Here is a 15,323-nt window from a genome sequence, read left to right as displayed (position 1 = left end):
GCAGATGGTTTAGCAAATGTGATAACATGGAGAATAGAAAATATATTTAATGAACTACTAAATTGGACATAGAAAAGTTCTAGGTCGACTTTTGAAAGTGTCAACTCTTTTGTTAGGTTTTTTTTTTGTTTTTTTTTTTGTTTTTTTTGTTTGTTAGTTTTTTTTTTTATGTGTCATAAGTTGCAGATAGAAAATTCTGTACTAAAGAAAGAATTATTCAATTTTTAAACATTCTCTAAACAGTTTAGAGGATATGTAGGAATAAGATCTGAAAATGAAAGTTTTTCTCATCTTTAGTTTCCCCCAGCAGAAAATACTCTAAGTATTATAAGACAATGATCAAATCCTAAGGTTCTGTTAAAAAAAGCATGGGTTCAAGGTAGAGATAAAGATATGGATGTGATTGTAAAACCTTTTGTTAAAGGTTCAGAGATAAAAGGACTTGTAAGCTTCTTAAGGGACTGAACAACATAAGTCTCTTTCTTTTCTTTTCTTTCTTTCTTTCTTTTTTTTTTTTTTTTTTTCGTGGTGCTGGGGACTGAATCCAGGGCCATGGTCATGCAAGGCAACTCTACTAACTGAGCTACATCCCCAGCCTGACTTCAAAGTGTCTTAAGGGCATTGTTCCACACTAATATTATAGGAATCCTAAGGTAGAAAGGACCTACCTAAGATATTTGTGGAGGTAACTTTTATCTAATGGAATAAATTATAAGTTAATATAAAAAAATAAGCTTGCATTGAAAGGAATATATTGTACAAAGTAAAAAGAAACTTTTAGACTCCCAAAGTTCTGTGGACAGGAAGCAGGCTGAGGAAGCTACTCATTTGCAAAATTAGAGTAGTTTTTATAGTTAGGAATGACTTGGAATTACCATGATTACAGTGGGAAGAGCCAAAAATTGTGGAAAATAATTCTCAGAAATCATTCTTAGAAAGTGGTCCCAATTACAAATTGGTAAATATGCCCAACTAGATTTTAGAGTATCAGTGAATTGGTGACTATTTTCCTCCTTTATTGAATGGAAATATTAACTGTGGTTATTCTGTGCCTGTTCCACTACTGTATGTTGGGTATGTGTAAGGAAGATAACTTGTCTCTCCAGTGTACATGTTTTCAGATCAAGTGTATCTGACTCAAAAAATTCATGGAGCCTCATCTATATCTCGACTTGATTCAGATGTTGGGAACCTGTACTTTAATCTGTACCAATGCTATGATGACATGAGACTTTTGGAGGGTCTTGGGTGAATATATATTGTATGATAGAGAAATGCAAACAATTTTTGGCCGGAAGATTGTAACAACATAAACTCACTCTCATATTCATTGGAATTCCTGCTGTCCTGAGGTTGGGGGAGCTGTGTTCTCTCTCCTTAAAATTTGTGAGCTCACTGATTCCTTTAACTATTGGGGTATGGCAAAAGTGATGCTTGGTGACTCCTGGGTCTAGGTCATAAAAGGCATGTAGATTTTGTCTTTCAGATTTTTCACTCTTAAAGCCTTGGAAACTAGGTAAGGAGTTCAGTTACCTTGAGGCCCCGTGTTGGTAAACTGCATATGCTCTTTGATCCACATCCCTAATAAAACCTTCCTCTGGCCATGTCTGCTAACATTCTCTTAACCTGAGAGCAGCCATGTATGTGAAGACAGATATATGAGTGAAGACTATCAAGTGAATGCACAGATGCCATGAAAAATAAAAGACCAACAAATGTCTGACTCATAATATTGTGAAATATAACATTTGCTTTGTTATGCTGGAGTTTTAGGGCAATTTGTTGCCAAGCATTACACAACTAGAATATTTATTTATTTATTTATTTTTTTGGTGGTGCTGGGAATTGAACCAGGGCCTTGTGTATGTAGGCAAGTACTCTACCAATTGAGCTATATCCCCAGCTCTGGAACACTTATTGGTAATGAATTCTTCCTGCTTTTGTGTTTTTGAAAATATCTTTATTTTTGCTTCCATTTATGATCTTTATTTTTTCTGCATAAAGAATTCTAGATAATTTTTTTTCTTTCAGTACTAGATAATCTTTTCTTTCTCCTCCATGTTTAGATTTTTTTTCCCATAGGGGCTTTTCACAGTAAAAAGTTTTACATTATCAGTTTTTTATGATATAGATTATGCTTTTTGTGTCAAGTCTAATAACTCTTTGCATGGGCTTATATAAAAAAATATTTTTCTCCAGTGTTTTTACTAAAAATCTAGAACAAGCTTGCCTATAGGTGTAGAAACTTAAAAAAAAAATTGACAGGAATTGCATTAAACCTACAGACCTATTTGGGGACAATTTATATCTTTACTATATTGAATTTTCAAATCCATGAGCACAATATGGTTCTTACTTATTAAGGTCTCTTCTTGGTTTTCTTTTGTCATCATTTTGTAATTTTCAGTATACTAGTTTAGTGCACATCTTGTTAGATTTATATTTAAGTATTTCATTTTCTGTGTAGCAATCATAAATGGTAGTTTTTTTTAGTTTCCACATGTTCATTATTAGTATGAAGCTTGTTTTTTAAGTATTATGAAAGAAGTGTGAAGTGATCTTTTAAGATTGGATAGCTTCTACTTCTGACATGTGGTCTTTCTGAGGTCTCTAGGATTTTCAACAAGCTCTCTCCACTCTTCAGATCAAGAACTAGGATGTATTTTAGACTTGGGTGGTCTCTAGCAGTTGTTCAGCTCATAGCTCCCTGGTAATTGTTCTTTCCCCGTAGTAGTTCTTTGGGCAGCTTTGTGGAGTCTCTTTGTTTACAGCACAGTATTTGGAAAAGACTCAGGCCCTATGCGATTTCTGCACCTTTTTCTCTGTGTAACTTCCTTATTCCTGGGAACAATTCAAATCCTCTATGCTAGTTATTTTGAATTATTCAGTTAATTATTGTCAACCATAGTTGGCAATATGATGTTCTGCTTCACCTCAAGCCCTGAGGAATGGAGCCAGCTGTCTATAGACTGAGACCTCTGAAACTGTAAGCCCCAAATAAACGTTTCTTCCTTTAATTGTTCTTGTCAGGTCTTTTAGTCACAGCAATGAAAAAGCTGACTAAAACAGGTATAAGCAGAATTGGAAATACCTTCTCACTGGTCTCCATCTTAGGAGAGGTAGACTGAGAGAAGGATCATTGTCAAGCTCTGGAAGTTATCTTATCACTGCATGGGCCCTCTGTGGTGACCTGTCTTCTAATTTTATGCTCCAGATGATTGTTAGTGATGACATTTGATCACTAGTTTTCCTTCTTATTAGGAAACTTGAAAGCAGTTTTTTTCCCAGGAGGTGATAACACAAAACAGCAAACATGTAATAGTTCTCACAAGAATTCAGGATGGGGCTGCAGATATAGCTCAGTTGGTAGAGTGCTTGCCTTGCGAGCACAAGGCCCTGGGTTCGATCCCCAGCACTGCAAAAAAAAAAAAAAAAAAAAAAAAAAAAAAAAAAAAAAAAAAAAAGAATTCAGGATGGAAAGACTATAGATCTTTTGTTTTTATTATTTTCTCTTGATATAACTTATAAATGATCCCTGGAAACAGTTTGCCTGAGCTTTGCTGTACCATGCTGTCAGAGTACCAGTATCCCAGTGAGTATATCCAGATTTAAAGAAACTGTTGTGATACTGCACTTGGCTGGTAAATGCTCTGCAGCCTCACCAGGCTGTGTCATTGGATTGTCCAAGGGTCTCTCGGTCAGAGGTTTTTTATATTGCCAGAATTTCAGCCTTGATGTCATTGTTTTCTTTTTAGATTCAAGATATTTTATTAACAGATACTACAAACATTAAGATAGCTCAATTAGATTACCAAGTACAAAATTGACATACAAAAATCAGTAGTTTATATATACTCAAAAAATCTTTTGGAGGATTTAATGGAAGAAAATATTTCATATATAACAGTAACAAAAACATATTAATATGTTTGTCAATAAAAATGAGACGTATTAAAAATAAAAATTAAAATACCACTGAAGTCAAAAAATAACCATTCTACAAAGAGAAGGACCATATTATTTTGTAAATTAATTTGTAAAGTTAACAAAATCTCAATGGAAACTTAACAGTTTTAAGCTATTTCACCTAATGCTAAGTTTAGTGAAAAAAATAAACAGAAATGTAGTTTCTCTTGTGCCAGGGTAGCTCATATGCGGGATAAGGGCGTGGAGTCAAGACCCAGACTCTGGGAGTTGGGTGGAAGCAGGCTTGTGGTGAGTAGCCTGCAAACTCGTTTATTGTGGGAATGGCTATACATTTTATAGGTTTCTTGCCCAATCACAATGTGCCACAGGGGATCAGACCACCAGGTTCCTATACAGGTTCCCTTGGTAACACTGAGTCAACTTGGGGCAGTTGTTTACTTTCCTAGGCGGCCAAAGCGGAACACTCCACCCCGCAAGTTTTCCTTACACACTTGAGACGTTCACTGCTGCCAGCCAAGAACTAGGATTTCTTCCAAGACAGAAGTGGAGCCAGCACTAAAACACATTAAAGCATTTTTAAAAGGCTGAATAATTTAAAAGTATCATACTGGTCTATTAGCAAAACAGAATGCCAGATGTAAGTATACTCAGATACATATAGAAATTAAATGTATAAAGAGGACATCATCTCAAAGTACTGGGAAAAGGGAGTAGTCAAAATGTTATAGGGATAGTAAATAATATCCCTGCCTTACCTCATATACCATGATAAATTCCATATGTATCAAAGATATTTTTTAAATAACACAATCATTAAATAATAAGAACAAAACTTGAAAATTTTTTCTTTACAAATCTGGAGTTACCAAGAACTATCTAACCTTTCATGACTCAAAATCCCCAAGTCATAAATTATTTCACTGGTACTTTTTGTTATATAAATATCAATTTTTTATGGAAAGAAGCATCATAAACAAGCTTTAAAAAAAAAAAGAGACAACTAAAGGAGATATTTACAGCTCATATCACAAAGAGCTATCCTTCCTAACATGTAAATTGACAAAATCGTAACCATTTCAAAATGGAAAAAGGAAATAAAATTTGCTATTAGTAAACAAGATAGTTAATGTCACTCATTAAAAAAGAGAAAGGTAAATTAAAACTGTGGATGTAAGATCATTTTCTCTCTCTCCATTGGCAAAAACTCAAATTTAGCTAATGTACTCTATTGATAGGACTCTGGAAGGGAAAGCATTTTCTCATGCATTCTGACCGTGATGTGTTAAAGTCACCCAGAATTATTGTGTTGTGTTCTATTTGATTCCTGGAATTGAGAAGGATTTGTTTGATGTACATGAATGTGCTGTTGATTGGAGCATAAATATTTATGATCGCTGTGTCTTCTGATTCATGATTTCCTTAAGCAGTATGAAATGTCCTTCTTTATCCCTTCTAACTTTGGGTTGAAGTCCACTTTATCTGATATAAGGATGGAAACTCCTGCTTTTTTACTGAGTTCATGTGCATGGTATTTCTTTTTCCCATCCTTTCACCTTTAGTCTGTGGATGTCTTTTTCTATGAGATGAGTCTCTTGAAGGCAGCATATTGTTGGGTATTGCTTTTTAATTCAATCTTCCAGTCTGTGTCTTTTGATTGATGAGTTTAGGCCATTAATGTTCAGGATTATTATTGAGATACGATTTGTATTCCCAGTCATTTTGGCTTATTTTTGGTTTTAACTTGTCTTGGTTTCTCCTTTGATTGGCTTTTCCTTTAGGGTAGTTCTCCCTTTGCTGACCTACATTGTTGTTTTTCATTCCCTCCTCATGAAATATTTTGCTGAGAATGTTCTGTAGTGCAGGCTTTCTATTTGTAAATTCTTTTAATTTTTGTTTATCATGGAAGGATTTTATTTTGTCTTTAAATCTGAAGGTTAGATTTGCTGGGTATAGGATTCTTGGTTGGCAACCATGTTCTTTCAGAGCTTGAAATATGTTGTTCCAGGCCCTTTTAGCTTTTCAGGTATGAGCTGAAAAATCTGCTGATATTTGTATTGGTTTCCCCCTATACATAATCTGATGCTTTTCTCTCACAGCCTTTAAAATTCTGTCTTTATTTCGGATGTTAGCCATTTTCATTATAATGTGCCTTGGTGTGGATCTGTTGTAATTTTGTGCATTTGGTGTTCTGTAAGGCTCTTGTAGTTGATTTTCCACTTCATTCTTCAGGTTTGGGAAATTTTCTTAAATTATTTCATTGAATAGGTTGGTCATTCCTTTGGTTTGTATCTCCATGCCTTCCTCAATCCCGATAATTCTTAAGTTTGGTCTTTTCATGATATCCCATAGTTCTTGAAGTTTCCATTCATGATTTCTTACCATCTTCCCTGTTTGATCAACCTTATTTTCAAGATTAAATATTTTGTCTTCATTGTCTGAGGTTCTGTCTTCCAGGTGATCTAGTCTGTTGGTGATGCTTTCCATTGAGTTATTTGGTTTATTGTTTCCTTCATTTCAAGCTTTCTGATTGTTTTTTCAGAATCTCTATCTCTTCATTGAAATGATCTTTTGCTTCCTGCAGTTGCTCTTTTAACTGTTTATTGGAGTGATTGTTCATTGCCTGCATTTGCTCTCTTATCTCATCCTTTGCTTCGTGAATCATTTAAATTAAGTATATTCTGAACTCCTTTTCTGACATTTGTTCTATTATGCAATCATTGGATTCTATTATAGAATGATCTAATATAGAATCTTGGTTTGTTTGGAACACTTTCTTCCCTTGGTTTTTGTTTTTTATGTTGTTCATGTATCTTCCCCTCTAGCAGTGCAGATCTGGAGTATTGCAATTTCCCCCTATTGACTTGTAGTGACCCTGCAGGTTTCCAAAACCTATTCTTTAAGGGGGAGACCAATATTAGCAGCACCAAGTACAGACAATACACAGCGCTAATTCAAATAGTCCCTATGAAGACATTAACAATATTGTCATAATAAACAGAGATGATGAGTTCAATTATTATCTAAAGTATAACAAGCAGATTTGCAATGAGGTCTACAGTTTCTAATGGTGGACAAAGAGGCTGGGGAGGGGTATAGGATGTAGCTGTTAATGGAATAAGAAAAGAATATATAGAAGTACTAGATTGTAGGAAGAGTGAAAGTGGAATCAAAAGTTCATTGTTAGCATGAGAAAAGGGAGAAAGAGACTCTGAGGAAACAGGTAAACAAAAGGAAAATAGAGTGAGAAAAATAAATAAAAACTTAAAAACTTTTTAAAAAGGAAAAAAAGATCTACACTATAACATATACTATTCAAATCCCCCAGTCTTCAGTAGCCTGATGCATGAGAGGTACCTGACAATGAGCTTCCAGTCTCCAGCAGGCATCTTAGGATGGGATTGGCCCCACCTAAAGATGGCAGCTTCTGCTTCCAGAATAATCCAAGATGACTGCACTGGCTTCCAAATGTGTTGGCAAATGGGGAGCTGTGTGGGGTGTGGGTACCGAGTCTGGGTGGGGTGCGGTTGGTTGGGCCGGGGGTCCTGCAGGTCCTGGCCGTTTTCCCAAAATGGCAGCAGCTGTGTGTAACCAAACCTGGGGGTACTGTGACAGTGGACTTGCAGGCAACAGCAGGCAGCTGGTGATTTGCTGGCGGTCTGTAGGCAGTCTGCAGGCTACCAGCAGATGATTGGCGGGTGGACCTTAGACGGTGGGTGATTGGGTAGGTGAAAGGCAGGCAATGGGCAGGTAAGAGGCAGGCAAATGGGCAAATGGTGGATGATAGGCGGCAGTCAGTGAGCAGTCTGCACTCAAAAAGTAGTCGATATGCTGGCAGACTGCGGGTTATCGAGGTGGACAAATGGGGTAAACAGCAGGGGATCGATGAGCAGCAAAGATTGCCCCATAGAGAAACAGATTTTCCTGTGCTTGAAATCCGAGTTACGGAGTGACAAGGAATGCAGCCTCCCTCTAGTCCACTATCTTGGATCTCTGATGTCATTGTTTTAAAAAGATGCTTTTTGGTTTCTCTTACTAAAATGTTGGAATATAAGATTAGTTTGGTAACTTGTTCAGATACAGATGTAAAATATATGTAGGACCAGGGCTTGGATTTGTTTTGTGCCTTTTGTACAGAAATTTGCATTACAAGGCCACATTACTCTCACTCTGGTTCTTGTGCTAGTTTTATGATAGAGAAGGAGAGCACATTAAAACCATATTTTTAACTTGTTTGTAATATTCTTCCCACAATGATTTTATATCCACTGAATTTTAAAAAAAATCAATAAATGCTATGAAGTATTTTAAAAATTGTTCATTGACGTCTATTGGGGTAATAGTCAGCATAGGAAAAGTTTCATGCCTACAATTCAAGTAAGAGAAAGCCCATTTAGAATTTGGAGTTTGTCTTCTGTACATAGAATAACATTATGTACTGAATGCTTGCACCCACCACCCCTATTCGTATGTGAAATCCTAACCCTCAAGGTGATGGTATTAGAAGGTAAGGCCTTCAGAGGCAATTAGATTATGCAAGTGGAACCGTAATTATTACCCTTTTAATAGACCTCAGAGAACTCTCTTGCCCTTTTAAATCATATGAGGCTAAAACAAGAAGTTGTCAGTTTATAGCCTGGAACAGAACCCAACCATTCTGGCAACTAGAACTTCCAGGTTTCAGGACTGTAAGAAATACATTTCTGTTGTTTATAAACCTGCCAGTGTACAGTTGAACAGTATAGATTAAGAGAGATTAGATTAAGATGCTGGTTGGACTTCAGAATCATTTGTGGAATTTGAAACAATACTGATATGAAGATCCTACCTCCAGAGATTTCTGAAATAGTATAGTTGGGTGGGGCCTAAAATCTGTAACTTAGTCATATTTCTCAATGTGAGAACCACACAGAGATGGAATGTATGTATTAGTGAGAAAAGCTGATTTGAAATGAGTTTGTGTTGGTCTGGGATTTTTGGTTATAAGAGATTGTCAGAAACTGAATCAACTTGAGTCAAATGGGATTTACTGGATCATATACCTGGGAAGTTCAGAGTAGAGCCAGTAAGTGTGCTTCCTGTTGCTCTAATAAAGCAGCTTAAATGATGTTATTTGCTTGCATGCACGCTCTCTCTCTCTTTCTCTCTCTCCTTTCTTCCTTCTCTCAACTCTGCCAGCAAATCCTTTCATGTGGTAGGGAAGGTGTCTCCTGACAGTTGTAAGTTTTTGATTTTATTGTTCATGTTTCAAAACAAAGAGAGGGAAGAGACCTTCCTTTTCCCAGTATCCTTATATTGAATTGCATAGATGGACTGTGGCCCTGGGTGACTCATGTACTCACCCTTTTGGTCAGTCACTGTGAAAAGGAGGGTAGGCACATGCTTAACCAGAGGCCAAACAGGGTCCATTGATTAACCTGGATTCTTATTTCATGAGAATCAGACAGGATAAAGAAGGGGCAATTTTCCAGTAGAAAAAGGTATTATGAGGAGATTAAAATACAGATACCCTCTTCAAAGGCTCACCTATCTGATGATAAGACCTTGGTGGTACAGTGATTTATCTTGGGACCTTCTTTAGCATTAAGCATTTAATCAATTGGTACAAAACTACTAGGGTCACAAATTTCAAACGGGGAAATTTCTGGTTAGATTACAATACAAGGAATACCTGTTAAACTTCGTAAAATTTACCTTCTCTCACCTCTGATCTTCATGGGTTTGGTAGGCAGCCTTTTAAAATGACTTCTAATCATCCTTACTTCTTGGTCTTGTTACCCTATGTAATCCACTCTTTTTGTGTATGGGCTACACCTAAATGCCTTGGTTTTAATAAATAGAATGTATCAAAAGTGATGGAATGTCACTTCTAAGATTGAATTATATGACTTCCATCTTATTGGCACTTTTTCTGTTGCCTTTTTGACTTACTTGTTTTGATGCAGTAACTTGCATGTTAAAGAACCCCAAGTAACAAAGAATTGTGACCATCAGTGAGCAACCGAACCTTGACAATAACCATGCAGGTGAACTTGGATACACATCTTTCCTCAGAAAAGCATTGAGATTATTTTAGCCCCACTTGATATCTTGACTGCATCCTGTGAGGTGATTCTGAGCAACAAGACCCAATTCATGAAACAGTGAGATAATTGTTATTTTAAGTCACTAATTTTGGGGTAATTTGTTATGTAAAGAATAGATAACTAATAAAATGAGAGACTTAAGATACAAATTTTGGGCTGTGATTGTGGCTCAGTGGAAGTGCTTGCTTAGCATGCGTGAGATACTGGGTTCAATCCTCAGTAACACATAAAAATAAATAAAAATAAAGGTATTGTGTCCATCGACAACTAAAAAATTAAAAAAGAAAGATACAAATTTTGATATTTTAGTGATATATCTCCTGGGTGGAATGCCCAGGCTGTCTTAGACCTGGGGTCTTGTTAACAGTGATGATTGCTGAGTTTTTATGGTTTCCCATGAGTCTTTTTTATTATTAGACCTGAATTTCTGTGCTTTCTTTGTATTCAGTATTTATCTGAGTCATATTGCTTTCTTGTCCCTTATGTTAATTCAGTACTGGGTCAAGACTAGGGTAAAGTAAGTGAGAAGCTTAGGGAACAAACTTAAAGATGAACCTCAGCACCTCACTTAGCTCATCCTAATCCTCTAATTCGCTTAATGATTTGGTTTTGTGTCTTAGTTCCTACTCTTATGAAACTATCTAGTTACCTGTGATAGTATTCTAATGCTCCCCTAGGAATTAAGCTTCCTGCTAAATCCAAGCATAGGTAGATATCCAACATGCATTTGTCCACATGTGTTTTTTAAATCTATTTACTATACTTCTGCCCTCTGCTCATCCCTTACTTAATGTTCCCTTCCCAAGGGAGGAAAAGTTGATAACTCTGGTTGGTTAGGGCCCACAGCATTCTCTGCGTCCTGTGCATTGTGAGTAGGAAGGTACTGTGGACTGAATATCTGTGTTCCTACAAATTCATATGTTGAAATCATAAGCCCCATGGTGATGGTTTCAGGAGGTGGGTTCTTTTGGGAGGTGATTAGATCACGAAGAAGGCGCCCTCATGAATGGGAATAGTGCTTAAAAAATAAGCCCAAGGGAGCTCATTTGCCTTTCTTACCATGTGAAAATACAGTAAAAAGTCAGCAGTCTGCAACCCAGAAGAGGGCCTTCACCACAACTAACTGTTGGTCTTGAACTTCCAGCCTCCAGACCTGTGATAAATAAATTTCTATTGTTTATAAGTCTCCCAGTCTATAGTACTATGTTATCTCAGCTGAAATTAAGACTTGAAATATTGTTGATTATGTGTGGTGTCCAATTTTGTTCTGTCCTTAATGTGTTGAGCACATCCTAGTAGGTCCTGTCTTTGTAGGCATCTTTTATTTGTTTCTTCTGTATTTTGGATTGTGTGTGTGCTCTCTAGACAAGATCTGTCTGTATCTCTCTCTTTTTCCTCCTTCCAGGTCTGCCATTGGGTTGTTACATAATTGTAGAGTTTCTTCTGCAGATATAGTCATTTTAGATTTTGGGGGAGGAGATGGGAAGCCTCCTTAGGCCTCCAGAGCTAAATGCTCACTCTTCAATCCAGCTTCTTTCAAACTTAGCATAGGGAATTACTGGATGTTGGTTTTCTTGTTAATAAAATGGTAATTTCCTCATCTATTACTGTTGTTTAACTACAACTCTTTTAGATGAAAATGTATAGGCAGGAGAGGTGAGTAGTAGGGCAGGTTTTGAACTTAATACTTGCTTAATACATCTAATCTCCACCTTACATTCCTAAGTACCGCTGTTGAAGGTGGAGCTGAGTGAGTATAAACAGAGAGTCTGAACTTTGGATTCACAGTGCTGTGTGGGAAGACATTGGCTTTTGTGTAGCATGTAGCAGCTGGCTTAAATTGTGGCAGCCAGCTGCAGCAGATGGTATTGCTGGAATAGAACTCTGACTGGGTTTGGCAATAAAAAGGGTTCATTTTGAGGTCAGAGAAGACTTGACTGAGATTGCAGCCTGAGCAAGCAGGGGTCTGGTCTTGACGGGGAGAGAAGTATTTTCTTGAGGTGAGGAGAACTTCTTTAGTTCGTTGTAAACCTGCAGAGGCAGCTTCAAATGTGTGAGCACAGTACATAGGGCAAACTCTTGTTGGGGCAAGAGAAAACTAACTTCAAAACGTCAGGGCTGTGGTGCTCAGGAGTTTTAGAGTTACATTTTGCTGTTTAGTAGCACTAACCCCCTCTTTTCTATGCCTTGCATATATTTTTTTTCTTGTAGTATTGGGAATTGAACTCAAGGATGCACCATCGCTGAACTACACCCCAGATCTTTTTAATCTTTTTTTTTTAAATTTTGAGACAGGGCTTAGATTACCAAGGCTGGTCTGGAACTTGTGCTCTTCCTGCCTCAGTCTTCCCAGTCATTGGGATTCAGGATGCCTAGCATTTCTGGTCTTTCATCAGTGGCCAATGGATTGTTTTGTTTTCCAGAGATGATCAGGATTGTTTTAGCCAGATTTTTCGTTGCTGTGACCAGAAGATCTGACAAGAACAATTTTAAAGGAGGAAAAATTTACTTGGAGCTCACAGTTTCAGAGGTCTCAGTCTGTATTCAGGCCAGCTCCACTACTATGGGCCTCATGTAATGCAGAACATTATAGTAGAAGAGTATGGTGGAGGAAAGCAGGTTATGATATGGCCACCAGAAGCAGAGAGAGAGAGACCAAACTCACCTCACAAAACATATATCCCAAAGACATGCCCCCAGTGATATACCTCCTCCAGCCACAACATACCTGCCTACAGTTTTCACCCAGTTAATCCCTATCAGAGGATTAATGCACTGATTCGGTTAAGGCTCTTTAACCCAATCATTTTACCTCTGAGCTTTCTGGCATTGTCTCACACTTGAGCTTTTGGGGGATACCTCATATCTAAACCATAACAAGGACCAGTTGTACTAGGAAACCAAATGATAACAAGGAATTGTTATTTATTTTATTTTTTGTGGTGCTGGTAGTTGAACCCAGGACCTCATGCATCCTAGGAAAATACTCTTATCACTGAGCTACGTCTTTAGCCCTGTATTTTTATTTTTTGATGCTGCCCTTAGATGGATAAAGATTAACCAAGGTTTTGGGAATTAAAAGCAGAGGAAAACAAAGTTTTGGTCAGAAACACTGGCAGAGTTTGATTCTTCTCCTTGGGCCCCTGAGGATAAAAGAAGCCAACAGCAGATTGTCAGGTAACCAACACCATGAGTTTCGGAAAGCCTTGGATTTAACTGAATTCAGTCACATTTAATTTCGTGAATTATAGTCCCCAGTGTTTATCATGGAGTGACTGGCATACTACAAGATAGAAACCACAGAGTAGTTCTTGTTTCTACTCTCGCTTTTTTTCCCTACACATCCTCTCTCAGGTAACACTGTATCTTTACTATAGTCCACAGCTTGAACTGCAGATCTGCAGTTTGCAAGTAAGACTTGGCTTTGTTCTGGGAAGTGCCACAGGGGCAGCTATTACATTTGGTCCTAAACTTTGAGGGTGTGGGAGTGGCATTGATATTCATCTATCTTCCTGATATTTTGAAGTTGAGAAATGAGACACCTAGGGGGTCAGGGTAGAATTAATTGAACAATGGTAGTGCTGAAGGCACAACACTCTGTTTTGGGGGAGGACTACTAGGTCCACTGCTGTGAAAGCAGATAGATTCAACCAGGCCTCTGTGGTTACCCTCCAGCTGACATTGAATAGGATATGAAATTTAAGGGGAAGAATCGTGGCTCTGATTTCATTGAGACATTAATTTTTCCATGTGAACTTAACAAAGAGGGGATGGAAAATCTAAGGGAACAGAAATGTAGAATTGCTTTAACTTCCTGGTGAATTGAATCTTTTAAGATGATAAAGTGACCTTCCATATCTCTTAGTTATACTTTTTGCTTTGAAGTTTTTTAGAACTGTAATATAATTAATATTACAGTTTTCAGTTAGTGTTTAATGGGACATCTTTTTATGTGTGTTATACTTTTGATCTTTCTGTATTTTATATTTGAGATGTGTTTCTTGTAAACAGCACATAGTTTGGTTTTGTTATATCAGTGCAGTCTAATTATTATTATTATTATTATTATATTTCTTGTGTGTGTGTGTGTGTGTGTGTGTGTGTGGTGCTGGGGATTGAACCCAGGGCCTTATACATGCAAGGGATGCACTTTACCAACTGATCTATATCAGTCAGAGTGCAGTCTTATTTTGTCCTTTATTAAGATCATTTAGTAGCTTTCATAGAACGTGAATAATGATATATTTTTAAGTTTACCATTTGACTACATCTCTTTGTCTTCCTTATTATATTTATTGTTCCAATTTTCCCTATGATTGTTTAGAAAGTATACATTCTTTATGCTTTAGCTTAGGAATTATAGCATGCATTTATGACGTTTTGAAGTATAATGTTGCTTATGCTTTTACTTTCCTCCTAAGTGATGAAAGAAACTTGGAGTACTTTAACTTCCCCTCTTGCTTATTATATGCTGTTGTAACTTTATTGCTATTTTTTCTATATATTTAAAACCTCACAAGATATTATCATCATCATCATCATCATTAGTATTGATTTTTATGGTTATTATTCATTTTGAGTCACCCATATATTAACCATTTTCATTGCTTTTTATGTTTTCTAACTCTTTGTCTTTATATCTGGGACCACTTTCCTTTTACCTGAGGAATACTGTAAAATGTATGAGCTCCCATTGCTGCTTATTCAGTTGATCCCAAAGGCTTTTTCAGGTAATCTAGGGGCCTACGAGAAATTTGGTCTCCTTCAGCATCACAGAACCTGGGAAAACAGAGAACAGAGGAGGTCAGTCTCTTTTTCAGGTGAAATATGCCCTATAGTCCAGGTTTGGTTCCATTCTATAGCACAGAGTCCTCTATAGCTCTGTTAAGCTTACAGGGTCCTGCTGCCTTGGCTCAAGACATAATGGGCGCAGTGGCCCGCCCGCCCGCCGGCCTTACCGCCGCCTCCCTAGTTCCCTGAGCGCGCCGGGCGCAGGCCAGCGGCGGGGGCGGAGGCCCAGGACGACGCGGCGCGGAGAGGGACGGCGGGCGGGCGGGCAGTGGGAGCGCCGGTCTCTATATGGCGGCGGCTCTGTCGGGCCTGGCTGTCCGGCTCTCGCGCTCAGCCGCCGCCCGCTCCTATGGGGTCTTCTGCAAGGGGTTGACCCGCACACTGCTTATCTTCTTCGACCTGGCCTGGCGACTGCGCATCAACTTCCCCTACCTCTACATCGTGGCTTCCATGATGCTCAACGTGCGCCTGCAGGTTCATATTGAGATCCACTGAAGGCCCTTCCCTGATTGAAAAAGGTGT

The 15,323-nt window shown here is 37.8% G+C and overlaps 1 protein-coding gene across 1 annotated transcript; it reads left to right on the top strand.

Moving 5' to 3' along the window:
* The first annotated feature begins 15,085 nt into the window (after positions 1 to 15,085).
* On the top strand, positions 15,086 to 15,296 carry LOC124977584 (small integral membrane protein 10-like protein 2A). The gene has a single exon (XM_047541221.1). It carries the CDS (start codon positions 15,090 to 15,092, stop codon positions 15,294 to 15,296), a length of 207 nt encoding a protein of 68 aa, XP_047397177.1. The 5' UTR covers positions 15,086 to 15,089.
* The last annotated feature ends 27 nt before the right edge of the window (positions 15,297 to 15,323 follow it).

This window comes from Sciurus carolinensis, chromosome 2, assembly GCF_902686445.1.
Source record: "Sciurus carolinensis chromosome 2, mSciCar1.2, whole genome shotgun sequence".
Taxonomy (NCBI): domain Eukaryota; kingdom Metazoa; phylum Chordata; class Mammalia; order Rodentia; family Sciuridae; genus Sciurus; species Sciurus carolinensis.
This window is presented reverse-complemented; position numbering and strand designations above follow the sequence as displayed.